Source organism: Heterocephalus glaber, unplaced genomic scaffold (assembly GCF_053883595.1).
Source record: "Heterocephalus glaber isolate CG9 unplaced genomic scaffold, H.glaber_assembly_v1.0 deba00001555, whole genome shotgun sequence".
Lineage (NCBI taxonomy): Eukaryota > Metazoa > Chordata > Mammalia > Rodentia > Bathyergidae > Heterocephalus > Heterocephalus glaber.
The window spans coordinates 14937588-14960482 of record NW_028258346.1 but is presented as its reverse complement, the minus strand read 5'-3'; the positions used below and the strand labels follow the sequence as shown (position 1 = coordinate 14960482).

At 40.3% G+C, this 22895-nt stretch overlaps 1 protein-coding gene across 1 annotated transcript in view; it reads right to left on the bottom strand.

The window, feature by feature from the left end:
* The window catches only part of Slc30a8 (solute carrier family 30 member 8), a 195914-nt gene extending 175079 nt beyond the window's left edge, over positions 1-20835 (bottom strand). Inside the window, 1 exon segment of the mRNA XM_087190739.1 lies at positions 20776-20835. Within this exon segment, the coding sequence (XP_087046865.1) occupies positions 20776-20835 (60 nt within the window).
* Between the last annotated feature and the right edge of the window lie 2060 nt (positions 20836-22895).

The following is a 22895-nucleotide window of genomic DNA, read 5'->3' as shown; positions in this document are numbered from 1 at the left end:
CTACCTATTTTCTGCTTTCCTAAACCAGAATGTCAGTTCTGCAACCACAGGGCCCCTTCCACCAGGTCCATTTGGCCATTTGGTACTAATGGCCTTCTTCCATTGCATCTAAATTGATGGCAAGGGCTCAGTAAACACTCTGATTGAGTGAAAGAACTTGAAACATGGAAAATACAGAAATTAGGCTCTAGAGAAACTGAGATAAAAATTAACTGCAGGAGTAAGGATACCTTGTATGCTAATAATATTCGACAGCTTCAGGAACCAAAGCAAAGAGCTTGCAAGCAGTTTGATATTATAACAAGAGACAAAACCAATCCCAGCCACAGGTCTCTATGGCCACTATGACTGTGCTCCTTAATAAATAATAATAATAATAATAATAATAATAATAATAACAACAAGAGCAAGTCAATTCTGTTGAATTTACTTTGTGCCTGCCACAGTTCTAAGTGATTGGCATGTATTAAGTAATTTAATCCTTAAATAATCCTATAAACCAGGGACTATTTTTACCTTCCTTTTAAAGGCTGAGGCATAGAAGGTGAAGTGACTTACCTAAGGTCACACAGCTTGTTTCAGAGGCAAGATGCAAACCCTCTCACCACCCTTCTTTACATCCAACCTCATGTTCTTCCCTAATTTTATTACCTTTGTCCTTCTGTGAACATGCTACAAGAATATTACAAACCATGGTTTAGAGACATAAATGTTTTTAAAATCTATTTTAAAGTGGATGAGAATATTATCATGATGATGAGCTATAAAGCTTCATAACAAATGGAGATGGACATCCACCCTCACAACAGGAAGGAAATGGGCCCAGGATTTTCTGTTCAGCACCAACCACATTTGTACATTTTAATTTCTCTCTGTTATGATCAGAGACACTTTTTGCTGGCTATAAACTCACCATATCCACGTATGTGAAACATGTGCTCACTCCAGCTACCAGCTACTGAAATGATGATGATATTTGTTTTCAGTGACAAAATCCAAAATGGAAACTAAACTAGCAGCTGTTGGAGGGCAATTCAACAGGAGCAGTGGAGGGATTATCTGAGAGGCTGAGTGATTGCCACTGCCTTCTCTCTGCTCCGTGTCATCCACTCAGTTAAGACAATCTGATTTTCCCGTGCTGTAGAGCTTGGCCCACCCAGAGTCTGATATCATTTCTGATGCTCAGCAGAAAGCATGCTGGCCAACCCTAATTAACACCACCTTCCATTAGTGCTTGGTGTCCATTCATTCAGGGAGTATGACTGAGTATTTGCTCTGCAGAAGGCTAGATCGATGCTTAGAGTCTTATTCTCCAAAACTTATTCTCTTTGGTACTTATTCATTCTTTCCTTCAACATCTCAGTTTAGATTTCTGGTTTCTTCCCAATCCGAACAGCTTTGGATGATCTCTCTAGGACTTGTTTACCTGATTTAATAATCGCTTCTCCCCCTTACCTCTCGTCACTCTTACTGATGTCTGCCCATGTCCTTTCTTATTATGTGCATTCCTGCAGCTGCCTCTCCTTCTTCTTCTCCCAAACCATCAGCACCTGTCCTTTACGCAGAGTTTAACCTACTAAAGTATTTCTGCACAATGTTTGAATTTCCAATAAACGATCCTGTGACTGTTCCAAATGGACCGGTTCTAAAGCTCTGGTGAAATAAAGCAAAGTATCAATGAGAACTATTTGAAAAAGAAAATAGAGTTATGAGCTATCTGTTGTATTTAATATTTCTCATTTAGTGTAAAGTGTTCTGCTTTGGGACATGTTCCAACGTGAGTCCTAAGAACTACAAATTCTGAAAGAGGTATCATGAGGAAAAAATAGACACTCTGTGCAAGAAAACCTGTATTTTACATTTCCTTCTTGTTCCCCGAGTGAATTGGACACAGCACCCCTGTGTTTCGTGTAACATCCATTATGTGCCCACTGAACTCGCTTTAGGGAGTGCAGCTTTTTGGGGACGGGGGCAAAGAAGAGCCAGGTGTTTTCCATCTTCAAAGGGGCTTTGTCTCAGAGGGAAGCACAGCAAAAGATGCATCACAAGCGAGAATAAACAATGCACAGGGGTGTGTGCTCCTGCGCATGAGCACAGTGAAAAGTAAGAATAGCCTGGTTTCTGAGTTTCACGGGAGGTTACTGGCCTTGTGTTCGCACCGGAAGGATGGGGTAAGGGTTTGTGTGTAAACGTGCAGGAAGTTGTACGAGTGATGGGAAAATCCTTCCCCCCAAATCCTCAGCTGTACAGCTCACATTCCCCATAAGTTCACCTCACTGAATTCCAGGCCTTTTCATTGTCCCTCAGAAGAATTTCTATCATTGTCCCAAAGTCTGGTTCCAACACTCGGTATGCAGAGGGTTGTAATACTAACTATTGATCTTTAAACCTATCCTTATGGATATTTGTTTTACTTTGCGTCTTGAAAGAAACCCAAAAGGCCATCGTATACTCTCACATTATAGGTTCAACATACTTAGATGATTAGTTAGTGTTTGAACACCTAAATCGGGGCAGAGGAAGTAGCAGATTCAAGGTATAGTGATTCCCAGCCTCTGACCACATACACCTTTCTCCTCTCTTGGACAACCTGGTGAATGTTTCCTCAAAACTGATAAGCAGATGATATCTGAAGTCTTATTTGTCACACTGTCATTACTCTCAGCCATGCTCTAAGGCTAAGAAGAACTGGCCAGAAACAAAAAACCAATATGATAAAAAAAGATTCATTTTTAAAAATCAGCTATCCATGAGAACGTTAATTTGTGGCTAGCAGTCAGACACCTTTTCAGAATCATAACTGCCCCTTGTACACTGTCTTACGTGTCCATGTACCACATTTATGCCAAGACTCGCCAGGAGGTAAATGACAACATACTGTATCTCCTTTTTTTCCAAAAATATTCTTAAATTTAAAATTCTGCATCTATCAAAGCCCAAGGCATTCATTAATTTAGTTGTTAATGGTTTGTGCTTCAATCTGCTATAATTGAAAAATGACTGATAGAAAGTTAATTCTCCCAAGGTCTGGCAGAAAGAATTTGTTCTTTTAATAAGTCTGTAGAGAATGGAAATCATTAATAAAAAAATGGAGATGATAGAATAGGAAAGAAAAATAAAGAAGAGAGATCAAAACCTACTTGAAAGAAAGCTCTCCCATGCCAGCTTTATTCCTCCTAAACAATCCTGCAGCCCTTCAGTCTCTCCTCTAAGAAGAATTCCCAGCTTCACTCCAAAGTCTGCCTCCAGGTCTACATATATACATAGTTTTAATTTGCAAGTTGCGAAGTGCTGTGTGATACGCCCAAAACATTTTGGGTAACAGACTAATATTTACTGAATGATATATAATGAATGAATATTTTTCATTATGTTCCTTCTTTACATATATATTTTCTCCTTTTATTTATGTTACAGTAAGTTTGCTTGAAAAAGTGCTCAGTTGATTTGAGGACAATTCTTACTTAATGTCTTCCTCAATCAGTCCTTGGCTTCAGTCTTTTGTTACTGAACATATATTTTTTATTTTCTAAAACTTTTTCAAGTGTAAGACTGAGAAAGAATCATCCAAGTGAGACAGAGAGAATACGAGCTGTATGTAGAAAGCACAGTTCTAAGAGATAAATTCCAAAGTGGCAAAGGAACATTCTTACATTTTTCTTACACTTCATTGTCCATTCTTGGACTCCCTCCATCTTCCAAGTTTCTCAACCTTTCTGTCCTTAGACTGGAGGAATACAAATCCATTTTGCTAACATTCTTCACATATTTGAATTCTCCAAGCTTTCCTTCTCCTGACCCGGAAGGTAACATATCTCCAAGAAGTTATAAAAGCACTTATAGCTACAGGGAATGCCAGAGGACACTGCAGGGTCTGCCTGCTCTCCCAGCATAAGCAGCCCCAGTAGAACAAGGAAATCAGATCACTAGATCTTTGCCAAAGATCTGTAAGATGGCACTGTCATCCCAACTGCTGTAATTAAAACGCTGTTTATGGAGTTACCACGAAGTGCAAAGCACCACATCTGGCACAAGAACATCAAAGCCTTAGAAGAAATAGACAATCGCTGTCTTCAAAGGTACACAATTGATGGGAGGTAACTGGGAAAACGAAGTTTGGAATTGGAAAATTAAACTAGGAAGGTTAACTAGTAAAGTAATACAACAAGTTAATATTTTTTAAAGTATAATATTAACAGGAAATACAGAATAAAAAATATATCCAAATTAAAAATAAGAAATAAAGAATTTGATAGGAAAAGAACTCTTTCTCATTTTTGCCTGACTCTAATTTTCATTGTGTTAGCTCTCCATCACTGGGTCAAAGTGCCTGAAACTAACAACTTAAAGGAGAAAAGGTTTATTTTGGCTTATGATTTCAAAAATTTCAGTCCCTGGTCAGCTGGCTCCATTGCTTTTGGGCCCATGGAGAGACAAAAACATCATGACAGAAAGGTGTGGGGGAGAAAAGCAGTTCTCTACAAGACAACAAGGAAACAGGAGAAAGGGAAAATGCCAGAGACGAAGGGGTTAGGGACCAGATACATTTGCCAAGGTCATGCCCTCATGACCCACTGCCTTCAGCTAGGTCCCACCTACTGTGTCCATCAACTCCCAAAATACCATCAACTTATGATCTCATCAATGGATTAATCCATTTGATGAAGGTAGAACCTTCATGGTCACTTCCCAAAAAGCCCATTTGCTGGAAGCCAGGCTTATAGCACAGGAGTTTTGGGGGACAATTCAAATCCAAACTGTAACATGTATACACCCCTCAAATTAACAAAAAGAAAGTTAAAATACAAGATCCCATATGCTATAACAAAATGAGTGGTATGAGTATGGGAAACTACTTTGAAACTTCAGAGGAGAAAGGAGAGAGAATTAATCTGGATTTTCTTCCAAGTAATTAAGCTAAGTGAATACAATTTCTGTCCTTACAGAGCGCAAGTTCAGTACAGGTAATTATGTCACAAAGAGTAAAAGTAAACAAAGTAAGTCCCTGTGGAACAAGAGTATGATACAAAGAAACTTTCTGAATTGATGATACCTACATTATATGCAGTTTTCTGAAATAATTCAGTCTTGGCATGTTCATAAATATGCATAAACTGGAAGCTTCCAAAATATTTATCAAGCAGTAGTCCTGCTTAAGTTTTATTGAATAATTAAAGCTCATTTGTCAATAGCTGATTATTAATATGCAACAAAATGCCATAAAAATTCTTTACAAAGCTTAGAGGGTTGAATGTTTTCTTTTTCCAAAAAGAATCCACCATCATCCTCTGCTCCTGTTTTGCCCAGTAATCTTGCACACCCGAGGACAGTGTGAAGTTACAGGGCCACCCCGGACTCCTGGTCAACACATCCAAGTCCCTGCAGCTAGCAAGGGTGACTTCCGCTGTCCACTGCAGGCTTCTCCCTGCACAGGCTTAGGACTGGAGCCAAAGCGAAGTGCTTAATTTGGAACCTATCTGCATCTCTGACCCCTCAGAGGTCTTACAAATGCTGAGCTACTGCAGGTTCTAAAGAACTTCCCAATGAGAGGTCAGACAAGGAAGACAAAACCTGAGAAATGAAACACTGGTCACAGCTCTTGATTATGAGAGACAGAAATCCAATTAAAACTAGTTTAATGGAAAAGGGAATTGGTTCACTTTACTGGAAAGTCCAGGGGAGAATGTGGCTTCAGGGTGTTCAGTAATAAAGAGAATGTTCTCTGTCCTCTCACTCCTGTTCTTTTGGTAACTTCTCTATATGAATTAGCTTCATTCTCTCAGGCTGTGTGACCTGAGGATGCAGGAGCTAAGAGTTGCATGTAGGAGAGTGCAATGTAGGAAAACTGCAGCATGCTCAGGTGGCACAAGTCAGTCAACCATCAGATATGCAAGTAAAGAGAACAGGACAAAGAGACCTACTAATCATTTCCATAGAACACCATGTAACAATAACAACAGTAATTGGACGTGCCAAATCAGCCAGCTGCAGACAGGCAGCCACCTGGTTCCACACTACAAAGATGCAGAGGACACCGGACCACCAGGCCATGGTACTGAGTCCCGCTGCTCCTGGCCCAGAGGTCGGGGCTTCTGAGCTGCCGTCCCACTGCTCCTGGTCCAGAGGAAGGGGCTTCCCAGCCACCATCCCTCCCACTGCTCCCAGCCCACAGAAAAGGGCTTTTGGGCCTCCATCCCTACCACTGCTCCCGGCCCCTGTCCCACCTCTTTCAGCTCAGAGGAGGTAATCCGTGCAGGTACCAACAGCACCCCCCCAAAGTCGAAATGAGAAAACACATACATAAGACTCAAAACCAGACTTCCAGATCACCTACAGCAACCCCAAAGGGAAATGAGATGGAACACTCTGATACTCAACCACCTGGACCCACTGAACTGGCAACAAAAGGGGATCTGGAAAACATGAAATCAGAAATAATTTCTCAGATAACAGGAGAAATTGTGCCCCTAGTGCAAGACATGATTAATAAATCTAGAGAGGAGCTGAGGAACATGATGGGATCCTGACATAGGAAACAAATGGAATCCATAAAACACATGCAAATAGATTTCCAGGACATGAAAACTCCATTGAAAGTCTACACAGCAGAATGAGCCAATGTGAGGACAGAATTTCAGATATAGAAGATAAGATTGCAATTAGTGACCAGGAAAAGAAAAATTGCTTCAAAATTATAAGGGAACATGAGAAATCAATCCAGCAGCTGCTAGATGATGCAAAGAAGAATAACATAAGACTGATTGGGCTCAATGAAGAAACAGGAGAGAGTGCAGATGAAATTAAAAAATCTCTTCATAGAAATAATGGCAGAAAACTTCCCAAGCAGGGGAAAAGAGCTTGACATACAGATAAGTGAGGCATATAGGACTCCAAACAGCCTTGATCAAAAAAAATCTACTCATAGGCATATAATTGTTAAGATTCCAGAAACTCAACAGAAGAACAAAGTTCTACAAGCAGTTAGAGAAAAGAAACAAATCACATACAAAGGAAAGCCCATCAGAATCACAGCAGACTTCTCAACACAAACCATCAAGGCAAGAAGAGTTTGGAGTGACATATTCCAAGCCCTAAAAGAAAACAGCCTCCAATCCAGATTGATGTACCCTGCAAAACTATCTTTCAAAATTGATGGAGAAATAAGATACTTTCATGACAAAGAGCACCTTAGGAACTTCATGAATACCAAACCAGCACTCCAAAGAATTTTACACAGTATCCTAGGAACAGACATTGAGGATCACAACCCCAGGAAGCAAAGCAGAATGAACCCATCTGGCATGACAAGAAATTAAATGTAAAGGAGGAGAACCCAACAAAAAGAAAAAGTCATGCCAATGGCAAGTCAATACGTTTCAGTTATAACCATCAATGTTAATGGTCTCAATTCACCAATCAAAAGAAATAGACTGGCAGAATGGGTCAAGAAGCAAAATCCAACAATATGTTGCATACAAGAAACACACTTAATTCAAAAAGAAACTCACAGACTGAAAGTTAAAGGGTGGAAAACAATACTCCATGTGACAGGAACCCCAAGAAAAGTAGGAGTAGCTATCCTCCTGGCAGATCAAGTAGATTTCAAACCAATACTGATTAAGAGAGACAAAGAAGGACACTACATCCTTGTAAAGGGAAGAATCCATGAGGAAGAGATGACAATCATAAATATCTATGCCCCAAACACTAGTGCGCCCAACTATATAAAACAAATATTAACGGACATGAAAAGTCACATATGCACTAAAACAATTATAGTGGGGGACCTCAACAGCCCACTGTCACAAATAGATAGATCAACTAGACTAAAAATAAGTAATGAAATACTAGAACTCAATTGAACTCTTGAAAAAATGAACTTAACAGATGTTTACAGAGTCTTCCACCCCACAAAACCAGAATGCACATTCTTCTCAGCTGCACATGGGTCATTCTCCAATAGACCACATACTCACACATAGAACATGTTTAAGTAAGTCCAAAGGAATTGAAGTTATCCCCTGTATATTATCAGACCATAGTGCGATGAAATTGGAGATCCATAGCAAAAGAAACTGGAAAAATTTCATAAACTCGTGGAAATTGAACAACACACTTCTGAATAACCAATGGGTCACAGAGGAAATTAAAGAAGAAATCAGACAGTTCCTTCAATTAAATGACAATGACAATACAACATATCGAGACACAATGAAAGCAGTCTTACAAGGGAAATTCATAGCAGTGAATACACATATTAGGAAAACAGAATGAGCCCAATTAAACAACCTGATGCTGAACCTCAAGCTTCTAGAAAAAGAAGAACAGGACAACCCCAGAGCTCATAAAAGGGAGGAAATTATAAAGATCAGAGGAGAAATCAATGCAATGGAGACTAAGAGAATGATACAAAAAATCGATGAAGCCAAGAGTGGGTTCTTCAAAAGAATCAACAAAATTGACAAACCCTTAGCCAACCTTATCAGAAAAAGGAAAGAAAAGGCCCAAATCCATGCAATTAGGAATGAAAAGGGTGAAATTACAACAGACCCAGCAGAAATCCAGAGGATCATCAATACCTACTTCCAGAACCTATATGCCAATAAGATGGACAACACAGAAGAAAGGGACAGATTCCTAGAAACCTTTGAATTACCAAAGTTGAACGAAGAAGACCTAAAAATTCTGAACAACCTAATATCAACCAATGAAATTGAAAATGTAATTAAAAACTTATCAACTAAGAAATGCCTGGGCCCTGATGGCTTCACTGCTGAATTCTACAAGACATTTAGAGAGGAACTACTGCCACTACTATTTAAACTCTTCAATAAAATTGAAAGGGAAGCAATACTCCCAAATTCATTCCTGGAATCAAGCATCACCTTGATCCCCAAAGCAGAGAAAGACCCAACTGAAAAGGAGGACTATAGGCCAATCTCACTAATGAGTATAGATGCAAAAATCCTTAATAAGATAATGGCAAACAGAATGCAGGAGATCATCAAGAAGATCATACATCCTGATCAAGTGGGATTCATCCCAGGGATGCAGGGATGGTTCCACATACACAAATCAATCAATGTAATACACTATATCAATAGAGCCAAGGACAAAAGCCATATGATTATCTCCATAGATGCAGAAAAAGCATTTGACAAAAATTTTATGATTAAAAACCCTACAAAAAATTGGAATAGATGGTCTCTACCTCAAACTGATAGAAGCCATCTATGAAAAACTAACAGCCAATATCATACTCAATGGTCAAAAACTGAAATCCTTCACACTAAAATCAGGAACAAGACAAGGATGTCCACTAGCACCACTCTTGTTCAATATAGTTCTGGAAACATTAGCCATGGCAATTAGACAAGAGAAAGAAATAAGAGTAATAAAGATAGGAAATGAAGAAGTCGAATTGTCATTATTTGCAGATGACATGATACTCTATATAGAAGACCCCAAGAACTCCACCAAAAGTCTTCTAGACTTAATAACCAAATTCAGTCAAGTAGCAGGTTACAAGGTCAACACACAAAAATCAATAGCTTTCCTCTACACAAATGACAGACTCACTGAGAGAGAAACAGGACAAATAATTCCTTTCACAATAGCATCCAAAAAACTGAAATACCTAGGAATCAACCTAACTAAAGAAATCAAAGACCTCTTCTCTGAAAGCTATGGCACTCTGAAAAGAGAGATTGAAGATGATATCAGAAAATGGACAGACATCCCCTGCTCCTGGGTAGGAAGGATTAATATAGTGAAAATGGCCATACTTACAAAACTGCTATACAGATTTAATGCAATTCCAATTGAGATCCCAGCAGCATACTTCATGGACCTTGAGAAAACAATCCAAAAATTCATTTGGAACAAGAAGAGACCCAGAAGAGCAAAAGCAACTCTAGGTAACAGAGACATGGCAGGGGGTATCACAATCGCCAACCTGCAACTCTACTACAAAGCTACTGTGATAAGAACAGCATGGTACTGGCAAAGAAACAGACCTGAGGACCAGTGGAACAGATTAGAAGATGCAGAAACAATGCCAGACACACTCAGCCATCTCATCATTGATAAAGGAGTCAAACACCCTCACTGGAGGAAAGATAGCCTCTTTAATAAATGGTGCTGGAAAAATTGGGCTTCAACTTGCCAAAGTTTAAAACTAGACCGATATCTCTCAACATACACTCAGCTAAAATCCAAATGGATTAAAGATCTAAATATTAAAATAGAAACTCTGAACCAGTTGGAACAGAGGTTAAGTAGAACCCTTGAAGACATCGGTGTAGGAAAAGATTTTATGAACAAAACCTTAGTTGCCCATGAACTAGCACAAACAATCAACAAGTGGGATCCCTTCTTATTAAAAGGCTTCTGCACAGCAAGAGAAACCACCAACTGTGTGAAGAGACAACCCACAATGTGGGAAAAAATCTTCACCTGCTCTTCCTCAGACAAAGGTCTACTATCTCGAATCTATAAAGAGCTTAAAAAGATCAGACCTCCCAAATTTAAAGACCCAGTCTGAAAATGGGCATTTGAAATGAACAGACATTTCTCACACAAAGAAGTAGAAATAGCAAATAAATACATGAAAAAATGTTCAACATCACTGTTCATTGGAAAGATGCAAATGAAAACAACGCTGAGATTCCACTTCACTCCAGAAAGAATGGCTGCTATCATGAAATCAACAATAACAAATGCTGGCGGGGCTGTGGGGGAAAGAGGAACCCTGCTCCACTGCTGGTGGGAGTGTAGACTGGTGCAAGCACTGTGGAAATCACTATGGAGATACCTCAAAGAACTAGGACTGGAAGTCCCATTTGACTCCTCTATTCCACTGCTGGGGATCTTCCCCAAAGAATTAAAAGAATCATACCACAGTGATATATGTGCACCCATGTTCATAGCAGCACAGTTTGTAACAACTAAAACTTGGAAACAGCCCAAATGCCCATCAACTGGAGACTGGATAAAGAAAAAGTGGTTTTTTTATAAAATGGAATACTACTCAGCCATCAAAAATGAGAAATTGGAGCCATTTATAGCTAAGTAGTTGCACATTGAGGTGATGCTCTTAAGTGAAATAAATAGGACACACATGAATAAATACCGAATAGTTTCTCTGATGTGAGAAACTGAAAGTGTAAGTAAGGACTAAAATGTACAATAGATAATGTGAAATAGGAAGAAAAGGGGCAAAGGGGAAGGAAGTGGGAGGGCTAGGGGAAAGGATAGAAGGGAATGGGATTAATATGAGAAAATGGAAAAATAGGAACAAAATCTTTGTAAATAGGGAGGAATGGAGGGGTTGAAGGGAGGGCTGGGCAAGGGTGAAAAATAAGAACCAAGCGAGACTATGTAAAGGTGCAAATTTCCAATGATGAATGTCATTATATTGTATACCTAAAATGTACCAATGATTAGAATGAATAATCAATAATGCAAAACAGGAAGAAAAGGTCCAAAGGGGTAGGGGTAGTGGGAGGGGCAGGGGAAAGGAAAGAAGGGAAAGGAAAAATGATGAGAAATGGAAAAAATGGAAATAAAGTCTTTGTAAATAGGGAAGGGTGGAGGGCATGAAGGGAGGGCTAGGAATGGGGAAAAATAAGATCCAAGATGCATTATGTAAAGGTACAATTCCCAATGAGAAATGTAATTGTGCTATATACTTACAATGTTCTAATAAAAGAATTTAATAAAGTGCAAAATAAAAACAGAAATTGAACATCACCTACAGACAATGCCTTCTCCTGAGCAGTAACCCTCATTGAACCTTTGTGATCTTGTGAGGGAGTCTCAGAGATGGAAGGGACTTGCTCAAATTCCCACGACTACTAAGCCTCAGTGCTCAGATTCTAACCCAGGTCAGCAGAACTCCCAGGCTGGACATGGTGGGGAGCAGCTGCAGTGCAGCTACCGTGATTCACAACCATCCTCTCCCACGTTTTCCCTCCACAAAGGTAGCTGCTTTGCCCAGAGGTAGTCACCTTGACAGAGAGGTACCCAGTTCAAACCCCCTGCCTCCACTGGGGAGACTGTAAAGAACGTCTCACCCGGTTTTCTGAGACCTCTGTTCCAACTGCACCCCACTTAAACTTCTGCTTCTGCCCAGTTCTAATTCTAGTCCTGTCCTAGGGAACCAACCGAGGCCGTTTCCAGAGAGCCGACCTAGGCTTGCATTGCTGATCTTTATTATAAACTACCTCTTCCAATCAAGTGTGCTGCCTTTGCTTGCTTAACTCCAAAGAGTTATTGTGAGATGAATCATGAAGTTTTAAAAATGAACAGTTTCCAAACAGGGGACAAAAACACAGCCCTGTGACATTTTCAGAAGGGCAGCATAATTTCGTGTGAATTGCAGACCCGGTCAACAGTTTTTCAGGGTAAATATTTTATGTTCTTTATTACAAATCTGAGCAGAAGGCCTTCATCATATTGGTTTACTCTTTTCTGTCTTCCTGGAAAATTAAACTGTTTGATAAACAACCCCAATTTAGCAGGCTCTCCTTTACAGGGTTTTACAATTCTTAGTTCCCCTGCATATCAGAAACTACTTAGATCCAAACTGTTGCTTTGAGAAGCAAGTGTGGAATCCTGGACTCTCAGGTCTCCTGGAACATGTTCATATTCTTTGGTTCCCCATGCTTTATCAACACCACACAGCTGCCACTCTCCAACCTTGAAATCTAAGTTGCAACCCAAATCACAGAAGAAAAACAAGGAACAAAGGGTACTTTGTACATTCAGTGCTTTATGGACACTTCAAATTCAGCTAGTCCTAGAATTGTCAGAAGATGGGCATATCTTTCCTTCTCTCTCCATATTGTTCAGTAGCGAGTGCTGGCCTTCATGTTATACTTTCTGTTTTGAATTCCAGAAAGGGTCCTGTGCTCTGTCTCATTGACTTGATGTTTACAGTCCTACTATTGGCAATTCTTTCCCTGATGTCAGGTGAAAGCTTCCAAGGGAATTGAGACCCTTAAGCCTCTCTAGTCCTCCAGCATACTGTTTGAGTGTGCCTGAGTTTACCAGAAGCTTTGCAAAGAGGGAATTTTGATTATGGAGTCATTGGGTTGGAGGATGGAGCAGGAAACCAGAATCAGTAAAGCTGTTAATTTGCCCAGAGTACTTTACAGACATTATCTCGTTGGCCTTTAAGTGACCCCATATTACTCTACTTTTACTGGGAAGGAAACTGACCTTTTGAACAATGGGCAAATTTTCAAACAACTTAAAACTCAAAAATAGCAAATGGGGTTCTAGATGTGTCCTGTCTCACTTAGTAGCCCCACACCCTAACAACACTGGGCTCACCAAGGGGAAGAGAGAGGAGGAAAAACAACACAAAGCAACACTGACCCTGACGAGCCTCCTTGGACTGGGCTCAGGGGCTGCAGGCAGTCGTGGAGCTCACAGAGCACGCTGTGAAGCAGAAGTGTGTTGGCGGCTGGGGCGGGGGCGGGGGGGTAGATGGCTTCTTGTCAACACACAGTTCCCTCGACACACGCCGTTCCCATCAGCTGGAGAGCAAACAATCTGCTCTGCAAATGAAGCCAAGGGATCTGCAAAGCCATGGAAACCTCAGAGTCAGGGGCAGTCTGCAGTGGACTGTAGATTCTTGCCCATTTATCATATCTCTGAGCAATTTTTCCACAGCTCGCCCTCAGCTAGCATTAGGCTGCTCCACATTGGATGTTGGAAGAAGATGCAGAGGGAGGATTCCGAAGGCATCTGGTTCAAGTGCTGTTCAGAGCTGGTCGCTACATGAGGTTGCAGGTTCATTCCCAAATGAAATAGCAGTTTTGGAAGCATGTACTGCTAAACTCACTCACAGTTGTTCTCCCTACAGCAGCAATGGTACACAACAGTTTTCAGTCAAAAATGTTCTCACAGGTCACACAGAAAGAGTCCTGGAGTCCACTATGGTGCTGTAGGTCTAATGGAGCCCTTACTGGTAGCACAGTGGTCATACCAAGTTCACCCAAGCTCAAAATTTTATGCTGTGATATTTACTCTTTAATCACAATTCAAGTGCTGGCCACGTTTTCTCACCTTGCATGGAGTTCAAATAGTACTATGATGTGATGGTGACATAACATGTGAATAAGAACAAAAGCTTGGGGACAGCACTTAGTTCAACTCTCAGTTCTTTTTGGAATTTAAATTTTATTAGTACGTCTTCAGTATGTAATGATTGCATTCCTCCTGAGGAGTTGGTATGTTACATCACATATTTTAATTATTTTTATGTCGACTTCTCCTTCCCTCCCACTTTCTTTCTCTATCCCTTGGTCCCCTTCCTTTTCAAAAAAAAAACTATCTCTCTATTTCATATTATTTGTCTTTTATTTTGGTCTTTATTTATACTTTGGGTTTCTCATATAAAAGAAATCATGCAATATTTAAGACTGTGTGTCTGATTTATTTCACTTAACATTATGGTCTCAAGGTGCATCCATTTTGCTACAAATGACTCGAGTTTGTCCCTCATTGTGGCAAAGCAGCACTCCATTGTGTGTAAATACCACATTTTCTTTATCCACTTTTCTGTTGATGGACACATAGGCTGCTTCCAAGATTTAGCTGTTATGAGTTCTGCTGCTATGAACATGGGTGTGCATGGATCACTGTAATATGATGTCTTTAACCTTTTCAGGAAGATACCTAGAAGGGAAATAGCTGGGTCAAATGGAATTTCTACTTTTAGTTTTTTAAGGGCTCTCCACATTGATTTCCATAGTGGTTTACTAGTTTACATTCCCATTAACATTGTAGAAGGGTTCCTTTTTCCCACAACCTAGCAGACTTTGTTGTTATTTGATTTTTTGATCCAGGAAGATGGAATCTCAGTGTTGTTTCAATTTTCACTTCTCTAATGGCCAGTGATGTTGGACATTATTTTCAAGTCTCAGTTCTACCATGCACTAGGGTGTGGCCTTGTACAAGTAATCTAGTCTGTCTATCCCTCAGTTTCATATGATAAAATGGAAATCAATAGTTATCCAATAGGGGCAGTGTGAGAATCCAATGAGATAAAATAGGTAAAGCCATCAGTGCTGTCTCTCTAATTCTGACATCCTTACTACGGATTTGAAGGAAGGAATTGAAAGCACCTGAATTTGAGATTTTGCTTCCCTGCCAGGTACCACAGCTACTCAGAAGAAAAATACTTAAATCACTTTTCTTCCTGCCTTCAAGCAGAAATCCAGAATGATAGTAACTACAGGGCACTTTTCCAACTCTCAAAATTTCCATTTACACTGTTTCAAAATAATCTACTTTTAAAAAGAAGAACAAGGTGGGACAAAGAGAGTTCTTAATTTTTATCATGCCCCCAAAGTGTATAATTAATCAAAAAACAAATGCCTCAAAATGCTTCATGACAATAGACAAAAATCATCTTACTTTCTATTCTAGAAAAGAAATGGGTTTTGAACTGTCTTTTTCTCTCTTACTTGCAGCAGTGTAATAAGAAAGACAGGTATCCACGTGCAAGTTTCAAATGTATGTGTCCACCTATGAGACCATGTGCTGTAGCAGAGTTTAGATTTCAGACTCCTGGGCTCCAGTCAGAGCTTTATCATTAGCTGCTGATGGGACTCACCATCTCTGGGCATCGTGGTTCTGCACTTAAACAGGAGATATTAATTCCTAACACCAGTGGACATGGCAGGCTCAACAGTCATCCTTCCTCTACACAAGAGAGATGCTGAAATTGCCACAGTTACTTTCCCATCTCCTCTCATTAGGAGAAGGAGTAGAAATATGACTCTTCCATGGCCACCAAAGCATAAGAGGAAATCTGCAAAGTACTCCGGTAAAAAATCATCCCTAATAAAAGAAACATGAGAAAAAATACATTTTTAATGGCATGATTCTTGGAGCTGCTGCAGTCATCTTGAGACCATGAGGGGAAAGCCCATAAAATATGACTGAAATAGACTCAGAAGACTTGACAGTATTGAGCTATTTGATCAACACTGTAACTGCCTTCCCAAAGGCTTTGCTTTATGTAGAAATGTCAGCCACAGTGGTCTAGCTATGTTTGGTCAAGTGTTTGGTTATTTGCAACACAAGCTTTCTAACTTTTATATTATCCCTTTAGAGTTTCTGGGAAGAATAAATGGTAGGTGGAGGATCAGAGGTTAATTCTACCTATGGGAAATGCTATCTTTAAACCTATTTCCTTTCCTGTAAAGCCCATTTCATTCTTGAAAACAGTTGCTGATTCATCTACCTACTAGCTAATTATGTAATTAGCTGCAGCCTGTTTGTGCAACTTCAGTTACATTTGGGAATACTTACTTCTTGGGGTTATTTCAAGAAATATGCAAAATAACACAGCATCTATCACTACAAGGTAAATCTATTGCAGCAGAAGTAGCAAATCCTGGTAAAGTTCCAGAAATTCATGAGGTGGATGAAATTAGATTGGAAATTTTCTTAGATTCTTTGGAGAATTATCCATAAATGAGGATCTGGCAGCATTAAACAAGTTAGCAAGGGAAGTGGGAAAATGATGATGATGAATCACTATTTCAAAGGGGAATGACTCTGGGTAGGAATGTCAAAATGGCAAAGTTGCCCTGTAAAACACTCTGGAAGTTCCTCAAAAAATTAAACATAGGCTCACAATATGACCTAAAAATTCCACATAGATATAAACCTAACAGAACTGAAAACAGACGTTGAAACAAACATGCGTACGTATGCATATTGATAGCAGCACAGTTCACAATAGCTGAGAAGCAGAAACAACCTAAAAGCCTATTGGTTGGTGCCTACATAACCAGCGTGTGGTATGTTCATAGAATGGAGTAATAAAAGCAAATTAAGTGCTGAGACATGCTACGATATGAATAAATCTTGAAAACATTAGGCTAAGTGAAAGAAGGCAGTCATGAAAGAACATATTGCTTATTTCCAATCATATGAGATCTCCAGAGTGAGCAAATATATGGAGAGAATACAAATTAGTGGTTCCCCAGGGTTTGGAGGAGGGGTGAGGGAAAGGATTTGGGTGAGTCGTAGGGTGACCGCTCATGGGCACAGGATTTATTTTGGGACTGAGAAGTATGTTCAAAAACTGACCACAGAAACAGTTACAGAATTGTGTGAATATAGTGAAAGCTCTTGGCAACCACCTTATTGATTATGCCCAAAGCAGGCTATCACATGTTAACCCCATAAATGGCTTGTTTTGAGAAGCGAGTCCAGCCAAATCCTATATGTCAAGGTCAGAGTGACTTGAAACCAAATTCCATTCCCACAACTAAAACCTTCTTAACTAGAAGGACAAGGTTCTAATTACAACCCTATATTTTGTCTATTCTGTTCCTAATTTGAAAATGCTTCGTTTTTTCCTTTACAAGCCTCGTTTGTATGAGTATCTATAGCAACTGCAGGACTGCATGTCCTCACACGTAGTTCGCCTTTACATCAATTTGATTATCAATAAAAATCAGTGGCTTTGACCCATGCCTTTGCTGGATGCACCAGCATTGGTCATCCTGTCTCTTCACTTCTGTCTTTTAGTTTTTCTCCCAGCCTTGCATCGTAGCACTGAGCAGGAGATCAGAACATAGTGCAGAGGTGTCTGACAAAAACCATTGAACTGCACAGTTTAAGTGGGTAAAGGGTAAGATATGTAAGTTAAATCTCAAAAAGCCATTATTTTTTAAAAGGTGGGTGTCTTAGTTACTTTCTCATTGCTAAGACACAATATACTATCCCCACAACTTCAAGGAGGAAATAGTTTGTGGAGGTTTCAGTCCATAGTCGCCTGGTTCCAAAGCAGGGTGACAGGGCAAAGGGGCATGGCAGAGGAGAAATAGCTCATGGCCTGGCAGCAGGAAGCAGAGAGAGATCAAGGGAGGAAGGAGAGGAATCCTCCCAGGTCATATCCACAGAGATCCAACTCCTCTGCCAGGCTTTACTTCCCAACATCACATTAAGCTATAAACTCATCAGTGGACCAGTCCACTGATAAGTATCACACCTACTTGATCCAATCACCTCCACAATGCCCCAACTATGACCACGTGCGGCTTTGGGGACATCTAGATAGAAACCATTCCAGTGGGCATGGAGGAGAAAATGATTTCCGTGTCAGAGGATTGAGAGGAGTCCTCAGAATAAGGGGTCGACCTTTGCATATCTGTGCAAATTGCCCACGTATAACCAAATCATCAAAGTTAAACGTGCAGTGGAATATAGTGCTTTGCACTATTATCCAGTGTACCCAGAAAAATGATAGCAAAAAAAAATTAACAGTCAATACTTGGTACATTCATTGGTCTAATTGATGCAGAAATTTGTAAACCTTACTGTATGAAATATAAAATAAATCATTGTTTGCATAGTATTTGGCTGCTGTTTAAAGATAACATTCCAATCAAGCTTTTTGTTGATCAAGTGATTAACTATTCAGCAGGAAATGCTGGTAGTTTTTGAAATGGCTTTGACTTCAGAGCTCCTTTCCTGGCACCAATTACCTTAGAGAAAAAGTCATGTAGTGTCCACGTGGATGGGGACGTGCTCAGGAATGCTGTGCAAAGATCTTTTACATTTGATAATTCAGAGAATTCAAGGATCTCAAAAGAATCCCTTTCTAACAAGCAATATATATGCCCAGTTTACCATACAACTCCAGGACTCCCTTCAAAGACCAGGCATTATAACACAACTGTTTTGAAAAGGACTGAAAAAGATCCAATCAAAATATATCTCCAAGTCCCTTGTCTGGCAAGGTTGATTCTACAATATCTTTGTGATATTTTAAATAACATGTCCTTTAGCTGTGACAGGAATCTCAAGATGAAATCTCTAGAAGAATGAGAATAAAAACATACACAGATTGAAGAGGTGATTTAAAGGGCAACGGTGACCACCAAGATCCCTTTGCCCTTGGTTTGGTTATGCGTAGGTCCACGTAAACAGGGATTTGACAGTGAGATGCCACTGACTTTTGCTTGATCTCAGATCCTGAAAGTTGCTTTTAATTTTCAATATTCCCCACCGTGTCACTCTCTGAAACAAGATGTATTATTGTTTCTTCAAATACATTTGTGAAGGCCAGATTAGATAAAGTGATTTTTTTTTGCAACATTCACAATTCTGACTCTAATGGGAGCATTCTTTTAAAGATCAAGAATTAAAAGGGCAGAGAGAGAGCTGTAGAGGATGGTAAGAAGAGAAGAAATGTCAAAATGTTTCCTTCTGGCCCACATGAAAAACAACAGTCATTGTTTCGCTTTGCCAATGAGCTATGGTAAACAAATTAGTAAGGAATTCTATTTGCCATTACTGCTTAGGCCCCTAAAATTCTTAAGCGTTTGGAAGGTGAAATGGTAATGATTTTCACTTATTAAAATCCTATTCATCCTTTAAGACACAGATCAAATATCACCCTTTCCACAAAGCCCTTGGTGTCCATGCCCAACTTCCAGTACCTACAGCTTCTGAATACTAAGGACATCTGGTAGACTTCATATCAGAATGTGAGCTGGTTCTGCCACCTCTAGTTCTACAACCACGGGCAAGGAATTTGCCTCTAAGTTTTAGTAGAAGCAATGATGACATGCTATTTCAACTATTACCATACTCCAGGTCTTATTGCAATACAGTATTTCCCCAAGGTGACTATTATTACTCTTCACTGTAATGCCGAGGAGCAGAAAATATCAGCAACTTCAAAAGTCAACATTAGATACTGTCATTTCTTTTTTTTTTTTCTTGAAGAAAAAAATGAAGTCATTCATTAAAACCACAGTACATTTTTCACTATCATTTACTGTCTAAGATCCAAGGTGGTTAATCTGAGCATGATAAAAATATTTCAAAATATTGCTATTCACCATTATCACTTGCTAGGAAAAACAGTATCTTTTGATAGCAACACGTAAATCTGATTACAAATTACATATTTTTATTTTGGATTTGTTTAATTTTAAGACAAATGAAAAGAAGAATTATATTTTATAGGCTTCCCAGGATAGGCAAGAATTCCAAACCATTTGTGAATTTTTTCAGCTCTTTTAAAGTCCTCTGGGTGAGGTATGGAAGTCAACTTGAAGCATATAATTTGTAGCAAAGAAAATTCCATGAATGGCCTAGAAGCTACTGTGGGCTGTTTATATCTCTTATCTCTCTTTCCTGCAACAATGTTCTAAGAACTCTAGTTTCTGAAAACACTGCTGTGAATGGGATCAAATTAAAAATTAACTGTGATAAAGCTAAACAACTTCAAGTGGCGGCTCTTTGCCCTGGACACCAATCCTGTACATTAGACCAGCGAACGAACTTGTTGCAGTAATAAGGTGGGGCATTTGATGCACAGGAGCAACATGGTATTGTGACAAAACCAAAGTCCTTTGAAGAAAACCGTGGTACATGTACTTGGACAGTAAATTAATATACAACAGCCATATACTGAAACCTCAGCTTATGCTCTGCATTCTTTTAAGTGCTGGGCCCTGAAACTACTAAGCTTCGCTTCTTCATACTAAATAATTCCAAGAAAGAACTAAGAACATGTATTGAAGCATCTAGCCAAGTGTGTTTGGTATGCAGAAAATGACTGACAAACAGTAGCCAAGATGGCATTTTTGTTTCTATGGCCATGATGTTGTCTGGAGGAATCTGACCTTTACAGCATGTATTATTTCTTCTTTACCTTCTAAGTAGTATGACTAAAGCTCAATTTTAGTATTACAGAAATACTATCAAGACCAGTTTCAAAACTTCAATGCTCACCCGAAAAGCGAAAAATGATTCAGTAACCTGAATATCTTCTACAATGCCAGTAATTGCCATCGTTAGAATGAATCGGCTCTTTGGAGTTTGCAGTAGCAATTCTGTGTCAAGTGCTTTCAGTTGCAGTCAAGATGAAATCCTCTACCAAACTGCACAAAAAATAAATGCATTGGCTCACAGAGCGGAGAAGTAGAGGAATCGTCAGGTTTCAGAGGCAACTCGGTCCAGCTGCTCAATAATGTCACCAATAGGCTAGTTTCTTTGCATCTTCACTCTCTCTCTTGCTCAATGTCAACATCACGAAAGATACCATTACAATCTAAATAGTTTATCACTAGCACTAGTATGCATTAATATGATACGCTGCCTCATTCACCCATGGCGTAAAGAGGAAGCTCCTTTGCAACAAGCTCCCAGAAAACATCTCCTCCGGCTTTATGGTTCTAACTATTTTCATGTGTCAGCTGTTTTCAGCTTTTAAGTCGGCAAATGTCTAGACCCTGGCATAAAGCTGAGCGCATTAGATGAGGTAAAATTCTTGTTCATCATTTTGTTTACAATGGATACACTTCTGCGGCTCTTCGGAGTTTACAAAGTAGCGCCTGGATAAACCTAGTCAGAATTTCCATGCGCCTGGCCTGAGCCCTCCAGGGGAAAGCGTTCGCAGAAAGAGCAGACCAGCTGAGATCTTCAGGTAGGATTTGACTCTGTGCCTTTTTCCCAGGCAGAGACCGCCAGTCAGCGGCAAACGGTGCCGGCTTCTGCCTCGCTGCCCATCCACCTCGTGGACCCGCCCACTCCCTGCTCTAAACTGGGTGCCCTTTGCAAGACACGACAACACGACAACTCCTGCCCGTGGCACAAGAGTCGGGGCTGACCTGTCTGGGTCTGAGTTAGCTCACGTGAAAAAGAAGCCAGCCCATCCCACAGTGGGAACTGGAAGAGGAAGCGTTCAGCCCTGCCCTGCTGTTTCCTCCCAGGTACAAATGAGCTCGCCATACGATGCTTCCGCCTGGATCTGCCGAAGACGGGAATGGCCAGGGCCATCTGACCGCCCAGGGCGGAGTCCACCTCCACCAGCACCTACTTCTCACTTCTAGGAAAATATTTCTATGGTTCTGGCAGCTAATGAAGTTTTTGTCTATGATGAATTGCTTCATAACCGTTATTTTTTTCAGTACTGATTTTGTTTCATGGGGGTTTTTTTCCCCTTTTAATGGATATGGAACTTCAGTTTACTTCTTTGAATCTGATAAATATGAGTATTTTAAAGTCTATCTCAATATTTTTAAAAATTGAAGAGTATGGTGTAAAGTGGGATACTTCCAGTGTAATAAATGGGAAACCTCATTTGTTAATGAAGTAAGTAGAGTCTTCTTCAGGTACTGCTGTAGTGTGTGCTGCACGTGGAGTACACTTATCCCTGGAGAGCTGACTTTGTTGGCTGTTATTCTCGAAGTAAGCTCTGTCACTGGATTCCTGTCTGCAGCTCATGTTGAATGAGGCTCTTAGGGCATCAGTTTGGGTTTGAGCTTTATTTCTCTTTGAGTTTGGGCTGGATCTCTCCCACACCCGCTCTCTCTCTATCTCTCTCTCTCTCTCTCCCTCTCTCTCCTTGTCTTGCTCTGTCTCTCTGTCGCTCTGCATCCCCTTCTTTGCCCCCACACCAAGGCCTACTCCAGAACCAGGGGAGTTCAAGGAGGTGTGAAGAGATGTTAATTTCCTAGGACTCCCGTATAAATTACCAGCAGCAGTTTTTCTCTTACAGTTCTGGAGGCCGGAAGTCAGAAACCGGGCTTGCCCGTGCCTCCTTCCTTACCCCTGTCTGGTCCCTGGTGGTTCTGGTGCTCCTAGACTCACCGCCGTGTCGCTGTGACCCCCACCTCTGAATTCAGAAGCCCTGCTTCCTTGTGTTCTCCGTGGGTTTGCCTCTTTCTTTTAGAAAGGACATCTCAATTAGGGCTGAGGGCCACCCGAAGTCCAGGATAATGTCGTCCCGAGGTCTTTAGTCACATCTGTGGGACCTTATTTCCCAAGGTCACGCTCCGAGGCTCTGGGTAGCTTGAATTCTGGAAGGACGCTATGTCAGCCCCTCCAAAACATCAGCCCTAAAACAATAC